Source organism: Opisthorchis viverrini (assembly GCF_000715545.1).
Source record: "Opisthorchis viverrini unplaced genomic scaffold opera_v5_363, whole genome shotgun sequence".
NCBI lineage: Eukaryota > Metazoa > Platyhelminthes > Trematoda > Opisthorchiida > Opisthorchiidae > Opisthorchis > Opisthorchis viverrini.
The window spans coordinates 306,952-330,444 of NW_008752025.1; the positions used below are offsets into that span (position 1 = coordinate 306,952).

A 23,493-nucleotide genomic window follows, 5' to 3' on the forward strand; every position below is an offset into this window, starting at 1 on the left:
CCTTAGTTTGAAAGGATCCAAACAACGCTTCGTTCCCTCCTAAAAATACCAGATGATCTGATCATCTGCCCTACTCACCTCACTCTGGCCAACATTCGTGCTGGGGTAGATGAGCTATAAGCACATCGTGAATTGTGGCTTCTCATGCAAAGCGACTGTCGACACAATCTGTGTATATTTCGATCCAGCCCTATTACTGGCAACAAATGCCGTGAATTGTTCAGAAATCTCAAGTTGCCGACATCCAATCTGATCAGATTTGGAAGTTGGAGGTTGTACATAAATTGTGGAAATTTTGTAAAGCCGGTAACCTTACCGACTTTTTTGTACGGTATAGAGTTCACCAATTGATGTGCAGTTCATAGATGTGGGGACAACACCGAATGTGTATAGTTCATTGTACACTCACTAGGGTACACGTTTTGTACATGAGCATTGTACATACTGCCTGCCAGGTCGAACAAAGTGCCATTTCGATTCCATCACTCACATCACCACCCACCAGAGCTCCGTTGGTAACTCCTCGACTGGCGACGAAAAGGTTGTAACCGAGTTGTGAAGTTCGGCGAACTGATCAACAGACAAAAAAGAGGTCTTTAATTTTCCTATATTTAGTGATCTGAGACGGTTTTTTGATGTCAAGCTTACTCTAGATCTCATATTGGTGTTAGCAGGAGACTACACCGAATCCCAAATGAATCCCTTATCCATGATATTCTTCTACTTAATTTTCTGCAGAAATGCCATCTCACGTTCTCGTTGGTGCGATATTCGAGATCTTGTTTGATCTCTTTTCGCAAAACATATAACAAAAAAGAGCTTCATCTAGGACTTAGTTGGGCTCCCGTTAACGTCAACTAAGTTTGCAAATGAGAGTATTTCACCACCTGTGTATAATTTGTAATCACAAAGCGCTTGAGGTTGACGGGAATTCAGGGACTGTCCCTGTATCAGGAGCTCCAAAAAAGGTAAAACGGGCTGTCAACTCTGGGAGCGTTTTCAGTAGTCTTATGAGTAGCATGTTCCGCAAAGAAAAGTGTTAGGCCTCATGTATCGATAAATGACTCCGCCTCACTACAAGGACATTGACTGGCAGATAAACGTGAAAATTTGTATTCGAAAACTTGGAAATAGATGAACATTCGAAGAATTCCACCTCTCCAATGCAGTTCACTCAGCTGACAGAGAAAAGAGTGTCACGGGACTCGTGATTTCGCGACAAGTAATCGATGACCCTGGTCAGCTTCAAATATACGACATGCCGTCTGCCAGAATCCACGTATAGCGCACCGGAATGGAATTGCGAGTACCACCCAGATTGCAATCAAGGGATACTGAAGAATTTTTACCAGTGGCACGGGTTGATGTCAAGCAGGACGACACGAGCGCAAAGATACAGACGTCAGTACTACCCTACTATATAGCACGACATCGTAAAATGGCGGACAGTTGTTTTACACATGCCAGGGGGAAGGAACATGGTCTGAAACACATTGACATACGCAAAGGAATCTTGGCACTCTTCTGGATAGTTGTCTTTTTTGTAGTTATGTGCATCCTGTTCACTATGATCAGTGATCTAATCATAGCGTACGTCGCGATGCCAGTCGCTACTCAGATCAAAGCGGAACAGCAGTCTCTGCGTTTCCCAGATGTGACAATCTGCACCAAAGTACCGTTTTATGTGGGAGCAGACGAAGACAAACTTACTAATAAATCCGACTCTGATAGTTTGGATGAAATGCTCCTTGAAATGAGAAGGGCGATTGTGAACAAGATGCGGGATTCGGCGGTCAAAATCACAGAGGATGGAGTGACTGGAGCCTTGTTGATACAAATGGTTTCTAGGCAAGGTAAATCGGATGAGGTTTCACTGACTACCGATAACAGATTCCCTTTCTATGCCAACGTTTATAGAATGATAGTGCTGTTTTTCGTTTTGTCAGCTCATGAGACCAACTAACTTGCTCAGTTATGGAGTCAACTTATAAACGCCACCGGCCATGCAACACAGGGTATGCATCCGAAGGTTTGTTGGAATTTTGAGCGAAGACTTGGGCTCGAAAGCCGAGTGTTACTCTGCAACAGATCTGCTGATTTATTCCAAACTATCCGAAAATATTGCAACTCGTGTAACCTGCTCAACCCATTCACTGTAGGCCTGATTTCAGCTTATCACTCCAAGGTTACTGCACAATTAGGACATTTATGAAAAAATGCGGGTATAGTTTTTCTTTGATGCTTTCACAAAATGTGACCTGGAGCTGCTCACGTAGAGATAAATCGCCAGGTTCAGTTCACGAACCTTCCGAGATCATCTGCCGTACGGTAGATGTGAATATTCCACCCAAGATCTTTGCCCCAAGACAACTTTCGCCGAACCCTGTGGAATTACTTGATTGCATGACGTAGTTAAATGTTTAAAAGCGCAGTTAAATCACATGGCGAGAGTGTACACAGTTATCTTGTTAGAACTAAATGGACTTGACACTGAACGCTCCTTATAAGGATACTGAAAATTACTCGACGTTCGACTGGTGGTTTCGCCCACCTTGGTACCCTTCAGGTAGCCGCGGACCCGACTTGCCATCGCCTTGTGTTCTACTTACACTTAACTCGCAAATAGAACATGCGGCTGATGAAAGCTTGAAATCTACACTACCTGATGGGCTATAAGAAGGACTACACTTTGTTGAAGCGTATCATAAGTACGACATTCACTTGAGTTTTCCGTTAACATCAACTCACTTGCTAGATGAACTTGCTTCACCATGCAATATGTCCTTTTTGGTAAGCCCCGGGATGCGTATTGCTTGCAAGTGCAAGTTGTCTCATTTGACACGGTCGCAATAAATTTTTGGCCCAGATACTTCGTAACATGACTGATTAGGCGTGAGTCCAAATCCCACAAGAACAAAAAGCGTAAGGACAACTAACAAAAAACTATTGAATGTTTGCGCAATCACGTGCTGTTGCCTTTATATTTGAGGCAAGCTAACCAAGGGACGCCATGCCAAACGCAGGCGGTCAAGTCGTTTTTCACCAGGTGGAGTAGTGCACAGCTAACGGGTGTTATGATGGCTAGATTTCCATCATCCAAAACGCACACACAGCAGTCACTGGAAAGGAACGTACCTCTGACAAACTAAGGAAAATCCACGGGGTCGTATTTAGATCATACACATGTCCGACTGACATCCCATCCGAATGCACACAGTTCAGTCGTTGGCCGAATGCTGAATAAATTATAAGTTTGTGCTGAGCCTATGCACCTATTCAGATAGCTAAACACGATTCAAACTAAAGGAGGAAGACGGTGAATTCATGCAGTACACTAAGCAAAAGTACATCGTCACCACCGCAATATGTCTGTAGTAAATGCTGAAGCTTAGCTGTCATACAGCCATAAGATGAAACGACCAAGAACAAGGACAGGAAGGCACGAAGACTCCACATCACCCAGTTTCAAGCTGGTCACCTTCATTTAACCTTTCCAAGTTATGACCGGCTCCCCGGACAGATTTCACCGGAATTTTGGGGTTGAAAACAGTTGTTTCTTTAGTAGAGCATAGTTGGGTATATGTGGTACCTGACGAGTTTCACGTTCCTCGCAAAGTCATACTGGACCCATCCAATTAGTCAAACGCCATTTGGAAGTCTCCTCTGGCCATTAAAAATTATACCAAGATCTTTGTTGTGCATACAGTGCTAACGGAAGCGAGGCGACCATAGTAGGCTTGCACAGTTGATTTCATTCCCAAGCTAAATATATCCGGATTAGTCAAATAGCCCCTTCCATTGTAGAAACATGTTTGTGCCTTGTCCTTTTGCAGTTTTGTAGAAGGGCAACTATCTGTTCAGTTATAGTTGAATGAAACTATTCTGGGTAATTATGCTGAGTGACGAATACTTTCCAGAGGATTATTCTCGTTGAGTTGTGTTTGATTTCCCCTTGTTAGTGAGTATCATGTAGTAGGAATTTTCGTATTTTCCAAAAATCACTTTCTCAAAAGAATAGTCTGGCACGCATACCTTGCAAGTATCAATTTCTATGGTTCCCACATTCTGATAGCCCATCAGCTTCTCCTACTGTATTGTTCTCATTACTGCCTTTGGGATCAGAAACTGATAGTTAACTTGTCCTACTAAATAGTTCAACAGTCGAATAAAATGACACTAGACTCAACGGCTCAGTTCAGCAGCAGGTCCATTCAGGGCACCCTCATTCGGGTTTATTACGTCTGTTTGCCTGGAGAACCATTAAGCAAGACTTTTGAGACCGATAATGCCGGAAACTAAACTCCTCTATAAGGGAAGGGCACGGCAACTTGGGGGGGAACAATCGATCAAGGCTTTTCACTAAACTAATTTGATCTGCGAGAAGTAATACAACGTATTGTATGACATAACAGGATAGCAACAGGCTACTGATGAGGCAATCACTTAAACTACCCACCTGGACAACGGCCTAAATCCTGGCTCACATTCGAATGCGGGTCATTGACTGACTGGCTGTATTCACTTTTGAAGGATACAGGATATACAGCTCTTCAACTATAAGATTTGTTTCCAGTTGTCGAACTGCAGAGTCCACTGGCGATAGAGTGCAAACGATTACTGCGTGCAGCAAACGACTGTAGACGATGACGAGGTTGAATTGAGTAGCGTACGATTGTTTCTCTTGATGGTTTTGTGATGGTTTTGGTATTTTTAAATAGAGATTAAATCCTGTTAGTGAAGCTAAGCTATGCTGGAAAGCGGGGAAGCACCGCACAGCTGTTTCGTAATCATCAAAAGCGCGCATCTAAAAAGACTTCAGGTAGTTTCAAGCCCGCGACCTCCAGACAAGTAGCTTGAACACTTAACCGATCGACCATGAGCAACTGGTCAACATTTTGTTAGATCTAATTTTAGAGAGGACGGAAATTGGGAAATTTCATGAATTTTCCCAAACACTCACCAACCTATAAGTTGCTCAGATGAAGAGTAAGTCAACAGAATGAGTGAAACTCACGTCTGAGTAGCCGTTACCCTAGAAGCCATGCAACCATGTGATATGATTCACGTACTAAAAGGAAGAGTGGCGCCTTGTTCTGCTTAAGCGATTTCTCTCTTTTATGTTGATGTAGCGTTTAGAGATGACAATTTGGTCAAGTACCCTCATTTGCACACGAATGTTGTTTTGACAGGCGATTCAAATGAATCCAGCTGCATTCTTCTTTATGATAGACCCCTTCAACTATTCAATTCGGGTTCAAGTAGAACATAAGTTTGACAGGGACTCGGAGACTGCGCCTAACTGATGACTTCCAAGAAGGTGGAAACCTGTCGTGCACTGTTGATGAGTTCTTACCCAACTTATTAGTAGTGTGTTACTTCTTGAGACCACCACAATTATCACCACTTTTTCTACTTACTACTCCCCCTAATTCCAGATGACACACTTTTGCGGGCCTATCAGCACTTGATCTATTGTCGGTATCATGATGGTCCGTGTTCATTCTACAACTTCACCGAAATCGCACACCTACGTTACGTTCAGTGTTTCACGTTCGCGCCAAACAACCGCCTAATCAGTGCGGGCAAGGGACTTCAGTTCATTTTTTATCACAAACATGGTAGTCAGCGACCGTTTGTGATGTTAAACGACCTGGAGGTGAGTTTTGTGTCCATGCTAAGAAATCGACTGATCAGAGTTTACATTGGAAATTAAATGTTCTCATATGTCTGTAGAGCATTTCAGATTGAAACAGTGGATTTCGGCTTGCACTGAATACATTTGTGGTGGTCTATAAAAGACTGCAAAAACCTTTAGCCTTCTCACGGATTGGTTTCCAAATAGGTCAAAGTTCCATGTTAATTAAACCGGAGCTGTAGTCTCCATGTCACAATTCGCGCACTTCGGGTTAGCGGTATTTAGGATGTGGCTAACACCAAAAATTCCAAACTATACTTCCTGAGAACGACAGCTTTTGTAAGCCACCGAATACTTATGCCTGGACGCATTTCCTAGATGCACCGGTTTGAAGCGGGGTCCAGTCAAATGTCTCGTGCATCTCTTCACTAAAGGGCTTCTGATCGCTTGTCATGCCAAACAACACATTGGAATTGCCTAGCAGGTGCTTCAATCGGTTACTGATCTTCGAAGAGCAAGTTGATTGGATCTACTTGTATGAGCCTTCGGAAGTGAAACTCCTGGCTCTTCCCCGATTTCGTCAAATTGACTCAGAAAGTAGTCAGTGTTTGCAACGACGAGAGGAGTGAATTGTTTTAGAGGTACGAATTTATCGAAACATGCCATTTTTTGGCTTCTAATTTGCCTTTCCACCAATTAAGAAAATGTAACCGAAAAACGGACACGGAGTTTGCTAAGTTTGCTGCAATCATTGAACCGTGGCGGGGTACGTCACTTGAGGTCAAGTGCAGTCAAGTAGTGGCGATCAACTTCGAACACTACTTCTACTTTACTAACTTATTAATTTTTAACGCTGGAGAATACACTGAATCTGTGCGGAGTTTTCCGAGCATCCTTTGTGTACCACCTCTAAATTCACATGCACTGGTTCGAGCCTGCCTCTCCACATGGTACATGCACAATAGCATCCTTTGAAGAGATCGGGATTTGTGGGGATCTTCGCTCTGTTGAAGGTTAAGACACCGTGAACTCCTTCATTTGAACGACCAGGCTGAGCGGTGTGAGGTCACTGACATCTCGGATGTTGAAGGTGTGCTGTGACCCGCGAAATACAGTAAAAGAAGGCTGAGCTAACGCCTGACAGAAAACACGTGAGAATACGGTTGAAGTAAACATACTTTCCTATGGAGTCTATAGTGGCAGCCACCGTCACGAAGAGAATATGCCTCAGTGACCCGTCCATGCAACGTTCCTAGAGTCTCTCATATCAGACGGGTCAAAGGTCTGATCAATACGCTCTCCTGCTGTCCCAGGTTGGGTTTTGAATTCATGTGTTGGTAACCGTTATTTGAGGAAGTACTGCGCTGGAATTTCCCGTCAACCACCACTGGCTTGTGGTCAGGCTTCTTGATCCTCCTGTGTAGATGTTGGTACCATGGCAGTATTGCAGTCCACGCACAACCGTGATTCCTACAATTAAACATATTCTTGTGCGTACAGCAGCGAGGAATCGGTGTTGAACAATTACACGATGATGATTGTGATGATGACAAAGGCGGCAAATTAGGAGTCACGAACCTCTACTTCTAGAGCTTTATATAATGTACATACATAATGTATTCACTTCTTGCAGCAACTATAGTCAGTATGGACCAGACAGTCGAAAGGCACTGAGCACTAGCTGATGGAACATCAGCCTCAACCAACTTACATTTTGTGCGATGCAACTTTGAGCACTTGGGACTGTTCGGACGTTGGTGACGCTGGGCATTTCTGATCAAGGGCTCGTGATATAACCATAATGAATCGAACGTTCCAGAAGCTTTAGGCCACACCAGTACAGCAGGAAGAGCACATACCTGAGAATGAAGCAGAGTCAATGATGATCGCCCAAGTGTTTACTATCAAAAGAATGTCGCAAGAATCACAGTGTTGAGACTGTACTCTAGCAGGAGGGGAGCATTTACACGGATTTGTATTCGATTCCTCACCAGTATTACTGGAAGATCAACAGAGCATGAAGTCGGCCACTACTAGCTATAAAAATTCAACAGTCTATACAAGTACACACACAGATTTTGGTTAGACGGAGGGTCTTACCTTCAGGGTGCCATTTCATCGACCATCGAATTTCAGTTACCTTCTACCTAACTCTTACCTGTTACCCCCAAAGCATACTTGTTAATGTCATCTTAACCAGGTGCAATGCAATCCTGCTATGTCACCACCCTCTTGCAACGGAAACTGCCGTTCCGTTACTTGTGAGGTTTTACAGACAGATTTCAATTTTTATCCCTTGTCATGCTGATATATTTTTGGTATTCGTCATTTGTCGATTGTGCCGGGGAGCAATCTCTGCCATCACACCACAATCTTCATTTTGGCTCCAGTTACTGAACTTCAGCACGAGTAAACTGCACTTTTTGACTGGTTCACAGGAAAAGGGTCACTTTGAAGCAATCACCATACAGGTTTCCCTAGGTTTGTAACATATCCAGAGGGATCAATCATCTGTTGGAGGGCTGTTGTTCACACTGATATATTGCGCTCGAAGTAAAACTAAATCACCGACCCATAAAGCCATGCTCCCGGTAGGACCCAGAGAGTTAGCGAAGTACAGAAAACGAACCAAGTGCTCCGGCAGCGTCACCGTCTTATTGGTATCTTCCGAAAAACAGCTCTTCCAGCTTTCATAAAGGAAACTACTTAGCAGTTTACTAAAAAATTCGACATTTCAACGGCGGTTTCGTTCTTTTTCGGACCCATCAGATAGGAGCAGTCATTGAGTTCCCGTCAACCTTATATTCCAGCTGAAACCAAATTGCATGAAATTCGCAAACTACACTCATTTGTAAACCAATTTATTTCTCTTTGAAGACTTATGAGTCCGGATTCGACCCCTCGCTTGTACTACTCTTCAGCAGTACCAAAAAGAGAAACGGTGTTCAGCCTGTTTGGGGAACGGAAGGCTTCCTTACCTTTTATCGCTTCTGCTTACAGGGGACGAAGGATAATGTTACCTTGCGATCATAAATCTTGAACAGACTGAAGTTATGCAGGAGGCCAAACAAAAGATAGAAATATAGGTACTCCTGTCAACCAAACTTGTTTATCTTAATACAGTATCACTATTCTGATTATAGATAACCCCACGATAAACGTCCACCTTCGAACCGACCAAAAATATGATATGTTGCTAGAATGTCATGTGTGGCCCAGCGCATGAATAGCGAACTCTTACAATTGACCAAGCGGAAACTCGAATCCATTTTTTGAGATTTTGGGTAATCTGTTCCCGCGCGCCGATTTTTCGTGTCTCTATCAGAAGCCGTACTGTAGCCGGTGGTTCTGAACTGGTAGTAGGCTCATTTGAAAAATATCATGCCCTTTCCCTTCGTTGAAGAGTTTTCAGCAACCGTTTGAGTTGTGTGCGCCATGAAGAAAATAAAGTGCGACATTTGGGATATCGTATCAACTGAAACATGAGGCAGTATTTGTGCAGCACATTCAATTGTGGAATAGCATAGACAAGGGATTCTGCCGGGGTTTGACTGAATTTCCAGCTAGAGCCAAAATAATTTGGAAATGAGTGTATTTCGTCTGGTACGAAACATTTGGTGTCTGTGTAGGATATAAGTGGCTCTGGATAGTCGAACTTTGGAACTAACAAGGATTAACTCCTATGTCCACTTCCGTGTCTTAGTTTTCCTATTCTGGGCTCAATAAACAGCTCATTCATCCTATGAAAGGAACTCATCACCTGGTGATGCTCAGTGGTAAGGCGCAATGTGGAGCTAGTGCAGCTTACAAACTGGTGTTTGCAATTAGTTTGCGCTCACTACGTTGTTTTTTTTACTGTGTGACAAGTTGGTAGCCATTACTAAGAGCCCGTAGCTGCTTTATCGCTGAGCGTTGCCTCACCGCACTCCAACCACAGCACGCCTATAAGAACAGTCGGCCACGATAACCTGCTCTATTGACAGGAACTTGTATGACCTTGCTCACATGCCCTCATTCCTCTGCTAATTTACATAGTTTTTAAAATGTTTCTATTCATCTATAGGACCCTATTTTCACGAATGCGATCAACGATGGAATAAACGTGTTCATTCACAATCCTGGTACCTTCCCCACCTACGCAATCAGTAGCATGCCAACCAGTTTTTCTCTACGCTATGGACAACAGGCAATAATAGAAGTCTCTGGATTACAATATCAATCGGATCAGAGTGGACGCAAGTCGTGTGCTCTCTCTCGTGAACCGTACAAGTAGGTGTCCTTTGGACTGGTGTTTTTTTTGGCTGATTAAAAAATTTATTCAGCAGAGGAGTATCCAACATTTCTTGATCACTTCATTTCAAAAAAGGAGAAACTGATTGATGTGATGACACCTTTGATTTGCATCTATGTGTGTGTGTGAACGGCACCAGCGGATTTTAATTGCGGGTTCTTTAATCTCGTTTCGCCTGTTCAGACGTGATAATTCAAATGCGTCCAACATGCGTTGGTGGAGTAGTGGTTACACGCTCGCCTCGCATGTCAGATGTCCGGGGTTCAAATCCCGGCACGGCCATTGGATGTGCACTGCTGATGAGCTCTAATAAGAGCGAAACTCGAATCCAGTGCTTCCCTTTGGTGTGGGCTCACCGGAATAATTACGCCAGAACAGGAACATGACCGTTCAAACGAGAGTGGTGTGGCTATGACCAAACACAATCTCGAATAGTTGGCTGATTGCCTGTGGGAAGTTGTAGAATCTGTAGAATGCATTTGAGCTGCCCACACTGTCCCTGTCCTACAGTGAAATTCATCTGGTTGGTCCATACCAAAATAGAAAGAAGTGAATTCGAATTTCACTAGAATACGGCTAGCCCAGAATGGAACTCCGAACATCTGGCATTCGATGCCGATATGTTACCACCATTTAAACAGGGCATGCCGAACGCATAACAAATGTTGGCGATGGCCGGGTATGAGAGATCTCGAACCGGATTCAGAGGCCTGAATTGCTGTATGCAGCCATCCACTTTCTCGTCTCAAAGTTGACACTTTCTTTGCCTTATCTCATAAAAAAAGGCTCGCGGTCTAAAATTCCCTCGACATTAAAGGCCGTAGGAGAGACGTGAACTGCTGCTGAAGTTGCATATAAGATGATATTTAGGCTAGAAGACGATCGATTTGAAGGGTGTTACAAACTTTGCAGAAAAATGTAACTACTTTTATCAAGTCTTATGTGACTCAATTGGTTAGGATCTTCAGTGCATTATCCAAGAAAATGGTGTACACGGGCTGATTCTTGCTTGTACGCACGCGGAATGTAGCTGAAACGTTATCTAGCTGTGCATCTCATGTGAGCGTCTCACCGATGGCCTATTGCTATCTTGTCAATTCAGACAGCGTGCTTCCTGTACTTGGTGCACTCTGATGCAGATAAAGAACTTGCTCCAGTCGTTAGTCCAGTCCCAGTTTATCAGAAGCTTTTGCACCATGTTAGTCAACTGCACTTTCATGTACCAGAGGAACTGGAAACGAAAAAAATACGAATGGGACGGGTACATTAACATACGCAGAATGGACCCATAGTTTTTCTGATTGCATTTCATCCGTGAAACCTTGAACAGTGCGGAAAAGCTTGTTTAAGCTACTTTAAAAATATGCGGTTGTTTTTTGAGAAGGGACAGCACCTCGCAAAGGGGAGCACTAGTTTCCGAAAAGAACTGTAGTCCTCCACTCCCTGAGTAGGATCTAAAACTATTTATTTTCAAGATGCATGGAATTGTGGGATGAATGAATCAGTTTATGACGGGAGAGCATTCAGTTCTGCTAAATGGACCAAGACATATTGGGTGTCGTATAACGCCAAGTTAAATTCTGATTAAGACCCAGCTAACCGCGCACTAGTGATGTCTGCTCGAATGGCGACGATTAACGTGCAAACCCTGATTTGCATGCTCCAGTACTAATAAATACATCTTGGAAAATATTGAAATAACGTTTGTACTTTTCCTCAAATTCTTGAAACCCATATGTTCAGTCCCATTGATCAAATGGATGCTCAAATGGGAACGCAGTGTTTGAATCAAAGGCCAATATTCACGGTGAAAATAAAATTTCGATCAATGCATCGGACGATGCTAAGGTCATATTGAAGTTCAAGTATTTGGAAGTAGAGCACTTGGGAAATAATGGAGTTTAATCCAGTCAGTCAGTTTCACTGATGTGAACTTCGGATTGTAAGGCAGCTGTTACTCGAACCTAAGTGATGTACCCGTTAATTTGGATCGGATCATGGTACAGCATGGAATGCTGTTGGCCATAGTGAAGAGTTTACGGGACAGCGCAAGTTACACCAAGCATTTCAAGGCTAAGCAAATGAATAGATTTGTAGAAACTCAACAAAGCTTTTGGTGGGATACTCAGCAACCACCTATCCGCCCTCTGCTGAATGAAGTTAGAAAAATTCCGTGAAGTACGTGAAAGAACGAAAGTAAGCACACTCCGTAAACTTGAGAAGTTTTGTCATTATCTCGGGTTCGTTATAAAAAGCTGTATGGTCACAGGAGGCACCTCTCAATGAACCCAGATCAGCAGCTGTGTCGTATCATATTCTGACCACCTTTGTAGGTCTTTACTGATACCTAAACATCACCACTCCATTAAGAAATTACGTGTACTTAGTAATCTGGTATTCTTGCAACGCAGTTGGCACCACGGTTCTGTGATACTGGACGGAAGTGATGACCAATCTAAAACTACCGAATTTCCTAACAAAGAATCAACAAAAGACGTAAAACCTATGAAAAATTGAACCAAGTAACACGATAGCCCCAACTACAGAATGTACAAGTTATTCCGACTAACACGATACCCCAACTACAGAATGTACAAGTTATTCCGACAGCAGCCAACCGACTAGGAGCCAGACAACGCTAATAAGATGTTAGCCAGGTACACCCACATCAGATGTATCGTTAACAGTGATCTCAGTCATGCATATTTCAGCGCCAATTGCGCTCATGACATTGGATTGGTTAATGTTCGAGAATTGCTAACTACTGTTTAGTTGAAAAGCTAGTTTCAACTTAGATAGCTCTTGGCGGTGGGTCCACAAAAGGCATCTTCGTCCTTTTAGTGAAGCCAATTTACATACACTGTACATATGCTGATTCATCCTTATTCGAAATCATCCTCAGTGGGCATCTCACAGAACTCCAGGAAGTTACTCGGTTAGGAGTTTGTACACTGAACTTTTGGACCGCGAGTGGCAGGACAGCGGTGTATTTAGCCTTACTCAGACAGGATGTTGTGCCGTTTATCCTTCAATCATTTTGTCACCTACTGATTGACTTCTCAAATGGAGGCATCATTCCTCTTATGAAACTACTCTTCTTCTGGGCTACTTATATATTCTGGAATTCCGTTGTGAATCTTATTCTGTTTTGTGCCCAGAATGTGAGTTTAAAATTTGAGAGAACCACTGATGAGCATTTGGGTGACGTAGAAGTGTGCGTTCGTATGTGAACAGTTACTTAGGGCCAAAAACTAGCCGAGATTTTCCCGCTGAAAATGAGAAAGTCGGGCGTTTTTAGGATATTACCTGTGCAAGCGGTCAGTCTGTGGTGTTAGAAGAAGGAGCTTGGTTTATTTTTAAAACAACCCTGATAACGTCTGACCTTGACTTACTTGCCTATCGGGAGGAAGAATCTAACGGAAATCGTGCTTTCCTTGATGTACTATTAACTCAATCTCTGGATGAGGCAATACGATTTTCGGATTGACTAGTAAGTACGGCTTAGGGACTGTAGCGTTAGAACTATACGTATATAAGGTCATTTATCAAGCGGAATGGTTGTTGATCGGATGACTGTTTACCTATTCGCAGAGCTTCGTTAGTAGCTTCCGAGTGTTACACGAGTGCGCTGACTCAAAAACAGACTGACGATATCTCATCAGCTGTTGACGAAACGTCTGTAAGTCAGTTGTCAAGTTCGGCAAACAGATCAACAGCCACGTGATCAACTATCAATAGTGACGAAACCAGGCACACCTTCACTGTGGGTGTGTTCGATTTCATCTCTTGTGTTTGTGTTGTTAAATTACGAGATAAGTTATCAGGTTGCAAAATCTAGACACCAAGGTCATCGGAATCGCAGTGAGAAATGAACTCGATGTAAGCAACTCAGTACAGTTCGCGGATTAGATGGTCAGTACGTATGCCTCATTTAAGTGTTGAATGATAACCTGCAGACGAACAAGGGTGACTTGGTTGTGTAGTGGATATCGTGACCGAAACTGACTAGCAAGGGCTAGCAATGCTGGGACACGCGCAGGCTGAACGTAGCTGTGACCATTTGAAATTAAATTAGACACAGTGACCTGACTTGTATTGTGCTTGACTTGCTTTTGTCGTATTCATGAGGATCAAAGTCTAGAACGTCTGACCCGGATAGCAGACCCCAATGTGCACACGTAGTAACGCTTTTCTCGGCACACTGTTACTCACCAACACACAACCTGGAGAGGATATTTTCGCAAAATCTGTCAGACAGCTAGGTACAAACAGAGGTGGTTGATCGTCCATCAACTTGCCGCCAGACAGGTGGATTTTTTTGGGGCCAAAGCGGACATTCGTCTCGTCTCATTCACCTGGACGTGCGTGTTCCTTCAGGCAAGATTGGTAAACAACATGAAGTACACTGTCACTGATCGCCTCCTATGGGAGTGCGCCATTTGTGACATGGGGAACCTGCACTGCCACAGAACGAGCAGGTCGTTTTGCTTCGTTTTCTGTTCATTCACTACAACCCCACGGTAGCTTCAGCCTTTGTCTGACTGTTATCACTGTGGTAGTTGCTGGGCTCGACAAGTTGCAGATCAGTAAGGTGACTGTCCCGACCGAGTGTATCAACTTCCGCTAGTAACCTGAATGTATTCGGTTGTTGGTGATCCAAGATGTGCAAGTAACCCAAAGTAGATTTTCACTAGGTTCCCTTATTAGCATTTTACCAGCCTCGTGCAATTCATGTGGAATGACTAAACTTTAAGGGACCTTAAAATCCTGCCCCTAAATAGGTGAATTTATACAAAATATTCAACCTACATCCTCGGAAAATACGTAGATTGACACTGTCCACGAACCGAAGGTCGTATTGACACAGTTTGTTAACACAAATTTGTTGCATGCTTGGAATACAAACCAAGTATATCATAATGTGTCTAGAAATAAAAACTTAAGTACCTTAGGAGACACGCAGTCAAGGTCAAACCTAGGGGGTTCGAACTGACCTGTCCTCAATTGACTTTTGAGTAAAATGGTCACGGAAATCATGGTCTAAATCTAACTGTTACGATACACAGGAGTGGCAGTTGGGTGGTAATTTTATTATGCAGGTGGGGTTTTTATGCTGAAAGCACTCAAATTGTCGTGGTATCAATTTAATCATCTTCGAACCTGCGATTATGTCTTCCAGAATTTCTGTTTGTCCTCAGTGTAACTTCGCGAAAAGGACTGTGAATACCAGATACCTAGTGAATCATTTAAGTGTGCGGAAAGTGCTTTCCTACAACTTCAGTGATTCCGGCTCATTTTTCACGCGGATTTTCGTGGGGTAGTCTAGAAGTCACCACATACATTTCAAATACGCCGTTGACCAACAACAGAACCATACAGTCATCTCACAGTTACCGACGTTCGTGAACAATGTGCACTTTATGACTCTCGAGCTCCTGGAATTCCCAGCTTTTCCGGCAGGAGTTCAAGCATTCCGTCATTCAGCTGCGGGTGGTCGGCCAGCTATATGACTGTGCCAAATTTCCGTACTGATTATTTACATGGGATAAATCACATGTAGAATGCATCTATGCGGCTCAGCTCTCGTTAATCTCACAGGACCTAACGCAAGAATGAACAAAAAAAATGCTGAATTCGATTGACAAGCCCTTGCAACAGTAATCAACTGACTTGGCAGAGGATTTCCTTGGCCAATGCTGAATCCAGGATATATGGGCCATGGTCTTCACACCCTGTAACACACGCTGTCGAATCTCACGGAGTTAAGATAAACCAGTTTGACCCACCTGTTGAGCCGGCGTGGCGGAGCCTGAGATCCCGTCATGACCTAATGATGTCAAATGTTGGCAGGTCACCGGTGAGCCTGAGAATCAGCTGCTTTGAAGGACTTTGATGGTCAAGGGCTAGAGATGCCTGTCTGGAAAAATACAACGTGACGCTGAGTTAATCACTTGTCTCAAGCCCCCAAGAAATTCGGTGCGGGACTGACCTATTTTTTGTCTGAGTCACTCACAGTAGGTAGCATTTCCATACTGAGGGTCAATTGATGGTCTGCTATTGACCATCGACACGACGGTCCGCAACCGGTCATCGACGGGTTGAGAACAGCATTTCCATACTGAGGGTGGTTTCTATTGAATTTATCAATTGACGGTCTGCTATTGACCATCGAAACGACAGTCCGCAACCGGTCATCGACGGGTTGAGAAAAATCTGAATGGGATGACCGCGCACAAAAAAAACGCTTTGAAACCGGACTACTCATGAGTACCCCGGATTTGTTCAAAGTGTAATAATTTTGTTTCGGTTTCGGGAACTTTCGCAGTCTGGTTCAATGATTGCGATAAATCCAGAGTTGAGATTTCGCTCTGTGGACAGTAATTCAGCGGGCACTGGGAGTTCCACGTCTACTTCAACTATGTTAATATACTAGCACTCATAACACTTATTTGTAGGCTGTTACAATACCTTCCGAAGTCATTTTTTCCACTTCTCGTTTAGGATCTCCGTTCGTTAGTTCATCGGGCAAGTCGGTTGACTGACCTTAAAGTCCTCAATGCAAACCCACCCTTTGCATTTTGACAGGTTTCCTACTTGCCCCATTTTGGCCCCTGTGCTTATTTCGGGTGGCATTGCAACTGGGCACCGAAAGCGTCCTGTAGCTTGATGACTAGAGACCAGAAACCAGATTGAAACGAGGGCTAGTTGATTGACTGGTAGGGTTTCCACGGCTTACCTGAGAATATGTCACCGGAAGCGTTCTTTGTATGTGTGTTAGGTTGATTCGTCCTACATATGGGTTTATTCGAATCAATATCGCTGCAATAAAGGTTGACCAAAGAGTACGGAGGCTGTAGATTATCGTTAGCCACAGAACGTATAGTCATTGCCGATACAGCTGAGAGCTGACGGTTTAATGAGGATCCAGGTTTATCTGTCCTGAAGCCTAACCGAATGTTACAAAATAACCTGTTGTTTAGCTTCGTGGGTTGAGAAGTTGACTGAATGCTTGTTTGCATAAATTTTGCTCAACTCACATCACCTTGCCCATCCAAACGTCGACCCACCGGGAAGACACCGAGCCCAATATGAGTTCCATTCATGACCAATTCGACTCATTTTTTAAGCCACTGTTGCCTCACTCTATTCATACAGTCCTTTCGCCCACCCCTGCTCTTTTCGTTTGTTACAGCACATTGTGGTTAGTATCCCCACCATATTCCATCAGACATGATAATCAATCGATATTTCCTCGTGTCATTGAAGTCACTCTATGCTGGAAGGCCAAGAATCAGTGCAGAGCTGCTGTTTCATCAATGCTGAGAGTCATCAGTGGTCCGCATCCCAAGAAACTGAACTTTGAACACTTAACAATTCAGCCACGAGTTAATTAAGGCTAGTGTGATTAATTTGGGCTCAGACAAGATGTAACACCAACCATCCTTCAGTTACGAAATTCTTATCACGTTAGCTCATCGAGTGGGGACATCTCAGAAGAAATTTTCACTCGTCTGCTGAAATTATTTTTACTCTGAGCTACTTATAAGTTGTTGTTAGTGTAGAGACTTTGTAATTTTCGATTGGGATTTCATCCTGTAAGTGAAGTCAGTCTATACTGGTCAAACAATTAACGGTTCAAACCACTAGGCAGAGTGTCAGGCATTCGCAACTGCCTTGGGTTTCATGAACTAGGCACTGCTGCTGGTTCCCAGTAAGGAGAAAGCAACAACTGGACGGTGATTCTCGGCTTTTCAGCGTAGATTGGCTTTACTTACAAGTGAAGTCCTCTCACTACCAATGATAATCATTATCTTGCAAGACATAAATCAAGAACCATCCTACATTATCTACATGTAATTCACCGGTTGTGAAAACTGGTCGCCGGACATGTAGATAGCAGATCGAAAATGCTGAGTGAACGCCCACCTGGTCGGTTCAATCAAAAACTCGTGTGTAGTCAGTCCTTCCGGGCGTATACTTTTCAATTTTCACACCATTAAAGTTGTCTGGATACAACCACTCCTAACGGAACTGTGATTTTTCCTTAATCAGGTACACAAATTTTCGTGGTGGTGCAAACTACCTTGAGTATGCTTATACCTACGAAGACTGTATTGCAAACATGAAACAACGATTCATAAGGGACGAGTGTCGATGCTATTCGGATAATCTGTTCGTTCCATTCGAAGGAGCTGACCGTCAGTTGAAGCCTGGCAAACAAGAAGGACGTGGAAATATCAAAGCGTTCTGTCGCGACATTCGTCAAAAGACATCACAGCGTCTGCGTGGAGATTTCCTCTGCTACGATCAATACGAAAATATGCCCACTACGTCGGTATTGGACAAATTCGTTCCCTTGGATAAACTGTATGATACGAGAGAAGATTTGGACACGAGAAAAATTGAACGTCACAAAATCTGTAATCTACTTTGTCGGAAAGTGAGCGGACCGATAGTGAGGTTAAGCTAGCACTGCATTTGTGCAGTGCTGACCTTTCGGTACTGATATTGCTGATGATCAGGTATCCACGTTTTCTGTACTGAACTTTTCCGTCTTTCGATTCTAAATAAGTGATTTCTGCTTCGTGGACTACAGCTTGGAACCACGCAATTCTTCGTGCTTAAGACTGAAACTTATATAACACCTCTTAGTTTCGAATTCATTTTCCTCATTCTTGGAGGAAAGCATGAGTCATATGCGCTTGTCCCGCATTGGAAATTTTGAATGGTGGAATTGGGCACAGCACTCGGTTGTGTCACCATTTCAAGGCAGCAAGCACATTTGGCACTCTTTCGGAGAGAAGGACGACCTTTGTCCGGTCTTGACGCCATGTGGTTGTAATTAAGAGGAAGTCATAGCCAGGGGGTGATGACTGCTAGACTGGTCGAGAACTAGTTGGTTGTATGATCATCAGATGAATAGTCTTCTGCAGCCAGCGCTGCGCAGAAATATGCGCAGTCTATGGGACATGCACTGTGAACGAACCCGAAGGCTGTGTACGCAAACGAAAATACGGCAAAAGGAGTTGGGATTATAGTTCGTTTGGTGATAGATGAAAAACTGTCATAGGAACAGAGCTGGACATTTCAAAATTCAGCGGCGAGTGGAAACCATCAGTCCATACATTCAGTTACACTGGAATAGGACATTTGAGAACTCGGGTTCGTTTTAGTGACAAAATATCATGTTGCCAAGGCAGGCCTAAAAATCCAAATCATTTATGGCATTTATTGCAATTTCCTCTAAAAACTGAACAGTTCACGTTCTTCACCACATACGACCACTTTCCTCATTTTGCTTCACCGTCCCCCATTTTCATCAAGACTAGCGAAGTTGCAAAATTGCAAGCTGCGTGCAAAAGAGGCCTTCATTGATATTAGTATTATTACTATCACTAGTTTTACTATTGATTGTCAAGTAAAGGACAGTGCCATGCATCCGAAGAGGTGAGTGTTTGGCATACAAGAAGCACTAGACTTTACGAATAGGTTTTCTGTCAGGAAAGCCACCCCTCAAAGAAGGTCAGTTCTCTTGGGATCTGTCCCATAGGAACTGTCGATTAGTCGTATTCTTGTTGTTCGTACCCAACAAAAACCGACAAAAGAATCTCACGCACCATTCTTTTAGGGATTGTCACTTCTCCGGTATTCGAGAACGTTAGGTTAATGAAGAGAGACCTTTCAGAGGAAGGGAACCAGAAGGCGTGATAGGAAAGCATCATGAAGTAACGGAGATCAAAATGATGCCGGCCATGAAGGGTCGCACAGCATTCCGGCATACATAGGTTCTCGTAAGAAAAACTGTGTTATTTGTAACGCGCTACTCATAAGGTTGCTGAAACTCCGTCGACAGCTCACGACCGGTTTTGCCCTTTTTAGGGCTCATCAGTCTCCAGGTCTCCATCAACCCCATTTTCTACTTGAAACCGAATTGCACGAAATTAGCGAATATACACTCACTTGCGAAAAACCAAATTAGTTTGCAAATGAGTCTATATTCGCTAATTTCATGCAATTTAGTTTCAGGTAGAACACAAATTTGACGGAAACCCGGGGACTGCGCCTACCTGATGAACCCCAAGAACGGCGAAACCGTTCTTGGGCTGCCAACGGATTTTCAGCAACCTCACGAGTAGTGCATTGCAAATATATACATGTATCGCGATATCTCGAATATCGTGCCAAGTGAAACATGAAGCGGCCTAGTGCAGTGCATACAGTTGCCTGGAAACTTCACAAACGAAAGATTCGGCTGGGTTCCAGGTGAGTCTCTCGAAAAACCAAATGAGTGTATATTCGTTAAAAACTGTGTTAGTTTGTGTGAGCAGGATATGGTTAGTCTGCGGTGCAGGTTTTGAGACATAACTAAATAAAAAAAGTTTTTTGAAAGATTGGAGAATATAGCTTTAAGGACAAAATAAATGCGTAAGGTATTCGCGAATGAAAATTAGGGAACGGGATGGTCCACATCAACAATGGTACTTTGGGTCCTCAGAAATGAGCAGATCTCAGAATTCAAACGTTCTTGTCGATAAGTAACATTAAATCGTCAATAAATTCCCGGTTTCTCGATGCAGCGGAGGAAAAGAATACCTTAACGTTTGGAAATATACGTAAGGTAGAAGAAGGTTCGCAAGACCAAGTGACAATATCGCCCAAGTAAGTTTTAGATTCCTTCGTGCGGTATCACCTGGAAATAGTAATCTTCCAGAACGGGACACACTACTTGGAGGAGGAATTTTGGCTTAGTTAATACTACTTTTCACAGGTGCTTATTTCGACCGAAGGAATTAGGCACGGTGAAATACATAAGAGGAGAGGAGGGCCAAAGAATAGGAAATGAGTAGTTTCTTTTAACGCGCTTGTTGGCTGGTGGGCACTTTTGAATACTCCTCCCCACAAATGAAGTGGGTCCGCTTGGTGAAATAGTCTCTAATTATATTAGCTTATTTTTATTGGATATGGTCGGCTGTGTTCATCGGAGAGAAGTATCAGCAACAGACGTAATACACTACTCACAAGTTTGCCGAAAATTCTTCGACAGTTTACGAGTGGTTTCGCCCTTCTTGGGGCTCATCAGGTAGGTGCAGTTCCCGTGTCTCCGTCAACCTTGAGACCGAATTTCACGAAATTAGCAAAATACTGGCAAGAGAGTTTGACTTGTGCCGCCGAAAGAATTTGTCTAATCCAGTGGTGCAGGCACATTGATGCAGGCGTTGAGGAAACCCTAGGCCCAAGATAGGTGACGATGTCCGACACTGATCGCGACTCTCCGTTAGCAAACTGATGCATAGCCGTAGGTTTCTGGCTTACAAGGGCTTTCAGGTAACTTTAGATATCCAGGTTATCCGTTGGAGCTTTGGTGTTCCTGTATTGCTTACTGATGTCACCTTAGCTGTCCTTCAGTAATCCGATGCACTTTTACCAGCTACACTGATCGATTTAGGTAATCATCATGTTAGTTTCTTCGGTAACTTTTCTTGTGCAGGACATTTACTCAACTCGGTTCTTTGAAGTACTTGAACTGGATCCCAACCTGACTTTCTCACCAGCTCTTCTCGATTCCTATGTGAAGCAGCTCTCTGCCAGTCAACTTGATCAACCAATTCTACAGGAATTCATGGAAAAATACGAAGGTATAGACAAGATAGATAGCAGTGTGCATCTACAGGAGTTGAAAATTAGTGACCTTATAATTGTGGACATACGACTTGCAAGAGAACTGATCGATGTGTGGGAAGAAGAACTGACCGAGTCACTGTTCAACCTGATCAGCAACCTTGGAGGGACGCTGGGCCTGTGTGCTGGCATAAGTTTCCTGAGCAGTTTCTTTTTGCTCTGCTTTTTTGGCCGCGCATTCTTTCATGCATTCATGAGCTTTGTCTTGTGGTTTTGGTGGTCTGTCTATTTGGGCAGACCGCCACCAACCTCGCTAGCCACAGATCCAAATCTGGGTTTCGTACAGTCGTCGGTCGGGGATCTGAGCTATTCGAATGAGCCGGATCATTCATCAAAGGATCCCGGTTCCTCCAGTTCGCTTCTGTTATCCAGTGTGAGCTTATGGACGTCCGGGCTTTCCAAAGGGAAAAGTAATATGCAAGCACCAGAGCAGAAACCTAAGCAAGATGACCTCACGACTGGCGACCAGATGGAGACGAGTAGCGAGGATAAACCGAGAAGTTCCACGCTTTCCAGTGTACCGCCTATTCAACGGACTATGGCTGTTACGGAGCCGAGTCAACGGAGCTCATCCCCAGTAAGTAAGATGAACAACCATTTTGTGTGAATTGCTCCCTCAAGGGAGAGAATTGCTTATATGAATTGCGTAATATGATCAACTCAAAAGTTTGTCTGCACTGGGAGAGATGAGCCTCCTCTCTAGAGACGTCAGTTCAATATAATATTGCCTGTACTATGTTTAAGAAAACTGTGTATTGTGCCGCTTTTATGCCTTAGTAGAAGCCAGATTTTCGGGTGATAAATTAAGAATAAGTCGGACAGGGTCAGTGATCTGAACACTGATTGGACTAGTATGATGAGATGCAACTTACAAGATGCAACTACCATAGGTTAGAACAATCTAGCCGGGCAACTCATCAGATTCGCCGTGTAGAACTTTGTTCCTGGCGCATAAATGCAAATTTAAAGAAGAACCCAAATAAAACAGTGACTAGATGCTTATTTGTATGGTTTCAGAGAATGTGAGCCTGGCAACACATACGGTTTTTTTGGGTTTCAGAATATCTGTTAACATGGATCACGGACGATTTGAAGAGGTTTATAGAGAAGCTGGAGGAACGGAGCCAGTACGCAAAAACAGGTTATCCATTACAACGGAGTAGTAAGAAGCGAGGGCGCTGCACATCAGAGGATGTAGGTTCGATACAAGATCCTCACTGGTTGACATATCCAGCAGGATCGCTAACCATTGGTTGGTCTAGTTCAGCAGTCTCTATCTGTGGAGACCTAGTTACCAATGCAACTGAGTTGACTGGTAAGGTTTCTGCCAAGTCATGAACCGACCGCCTTTATGTCATCTTCATCCGACACACGATTGGTTGAAGAGGGCCTTGCGGGTCAAAGGATCCTCTGGTGAACGAAGTGCACGGTTCAACCAGTGTAACCTACGGTCTGTAACCAGTTGTTCTATAGAGTTGGAGTTGCATTTCCTGAAAACCATCTAGTGTGCCTCAGCATTTTGATTTGATGTTTCCACCAGACATGCACAATGCTTCGGAAGTACGTCTGGACAAAGACGAGAGGTCTTTGAAGATCGTGAGGTCACCTACAATGCTTGGCTATATTTCCTCCGCTGTCCCGTTTTTCGGCGGCTGAAACTGGAGCAGCTAAAACCAACGTACCCTTGGAACAATGGTTACAGCTAATAAACCAGAATGAACTAAATTGCACGCACTGATGCATAAAATAGGACAGGTGGAAATACAGTATTGTGCACTGTATTTCTGACAGTCAAGCAGATGTACCGTCTGAGCCACAAATGTTGGAGTTCGGCAAACGCTTCCCTGGTCTTCCCAATTCCGAAAACGAATTCAGTTTTCTTCAGTCC

General features: G+C 43.6%; 1 protein-coding gene across 1 annotated transcript in view; it reads left to right on the forward strand.

Annotated features, from left to right (window-relative positions):
- Nucleotides 1-1,268: 1,268 nt before the first annotated feature.
- Nucleotides 1,269-23,493, forward strand: part of T265_10438 (hypothetical protein) — a gene marked incomplete at both ends in the record, with an annotated part of 39,308 nt that continues 17,083 nt past the window's right edge. The window contains 5 exons of the mRNA XM_009176810.1: nucleotides 1,269-1,853; nucleotides 5,436-5,656; nucleotides 9,699-9,904; nucleotides 17,979-18,366; nucleotides 21,415-22,182. Coding sequence (XP_009175074.1) covers nucleotides 1,295-1,853; nucleotides 5,436-5,656; nucleotides 9,699-9,904; nucleotides 17,979-18,366; nucleotides 21,415-22,182 — 2,142 coding nt within the window. The remainder of the gene's footprint in view (nucleotides 1,854-5,435; nucleotides 5,657-9,698; nucleotides 9,905-17,978; nucleotides 18,367-21,414; nucleotides 22,183-23,493) is intronic.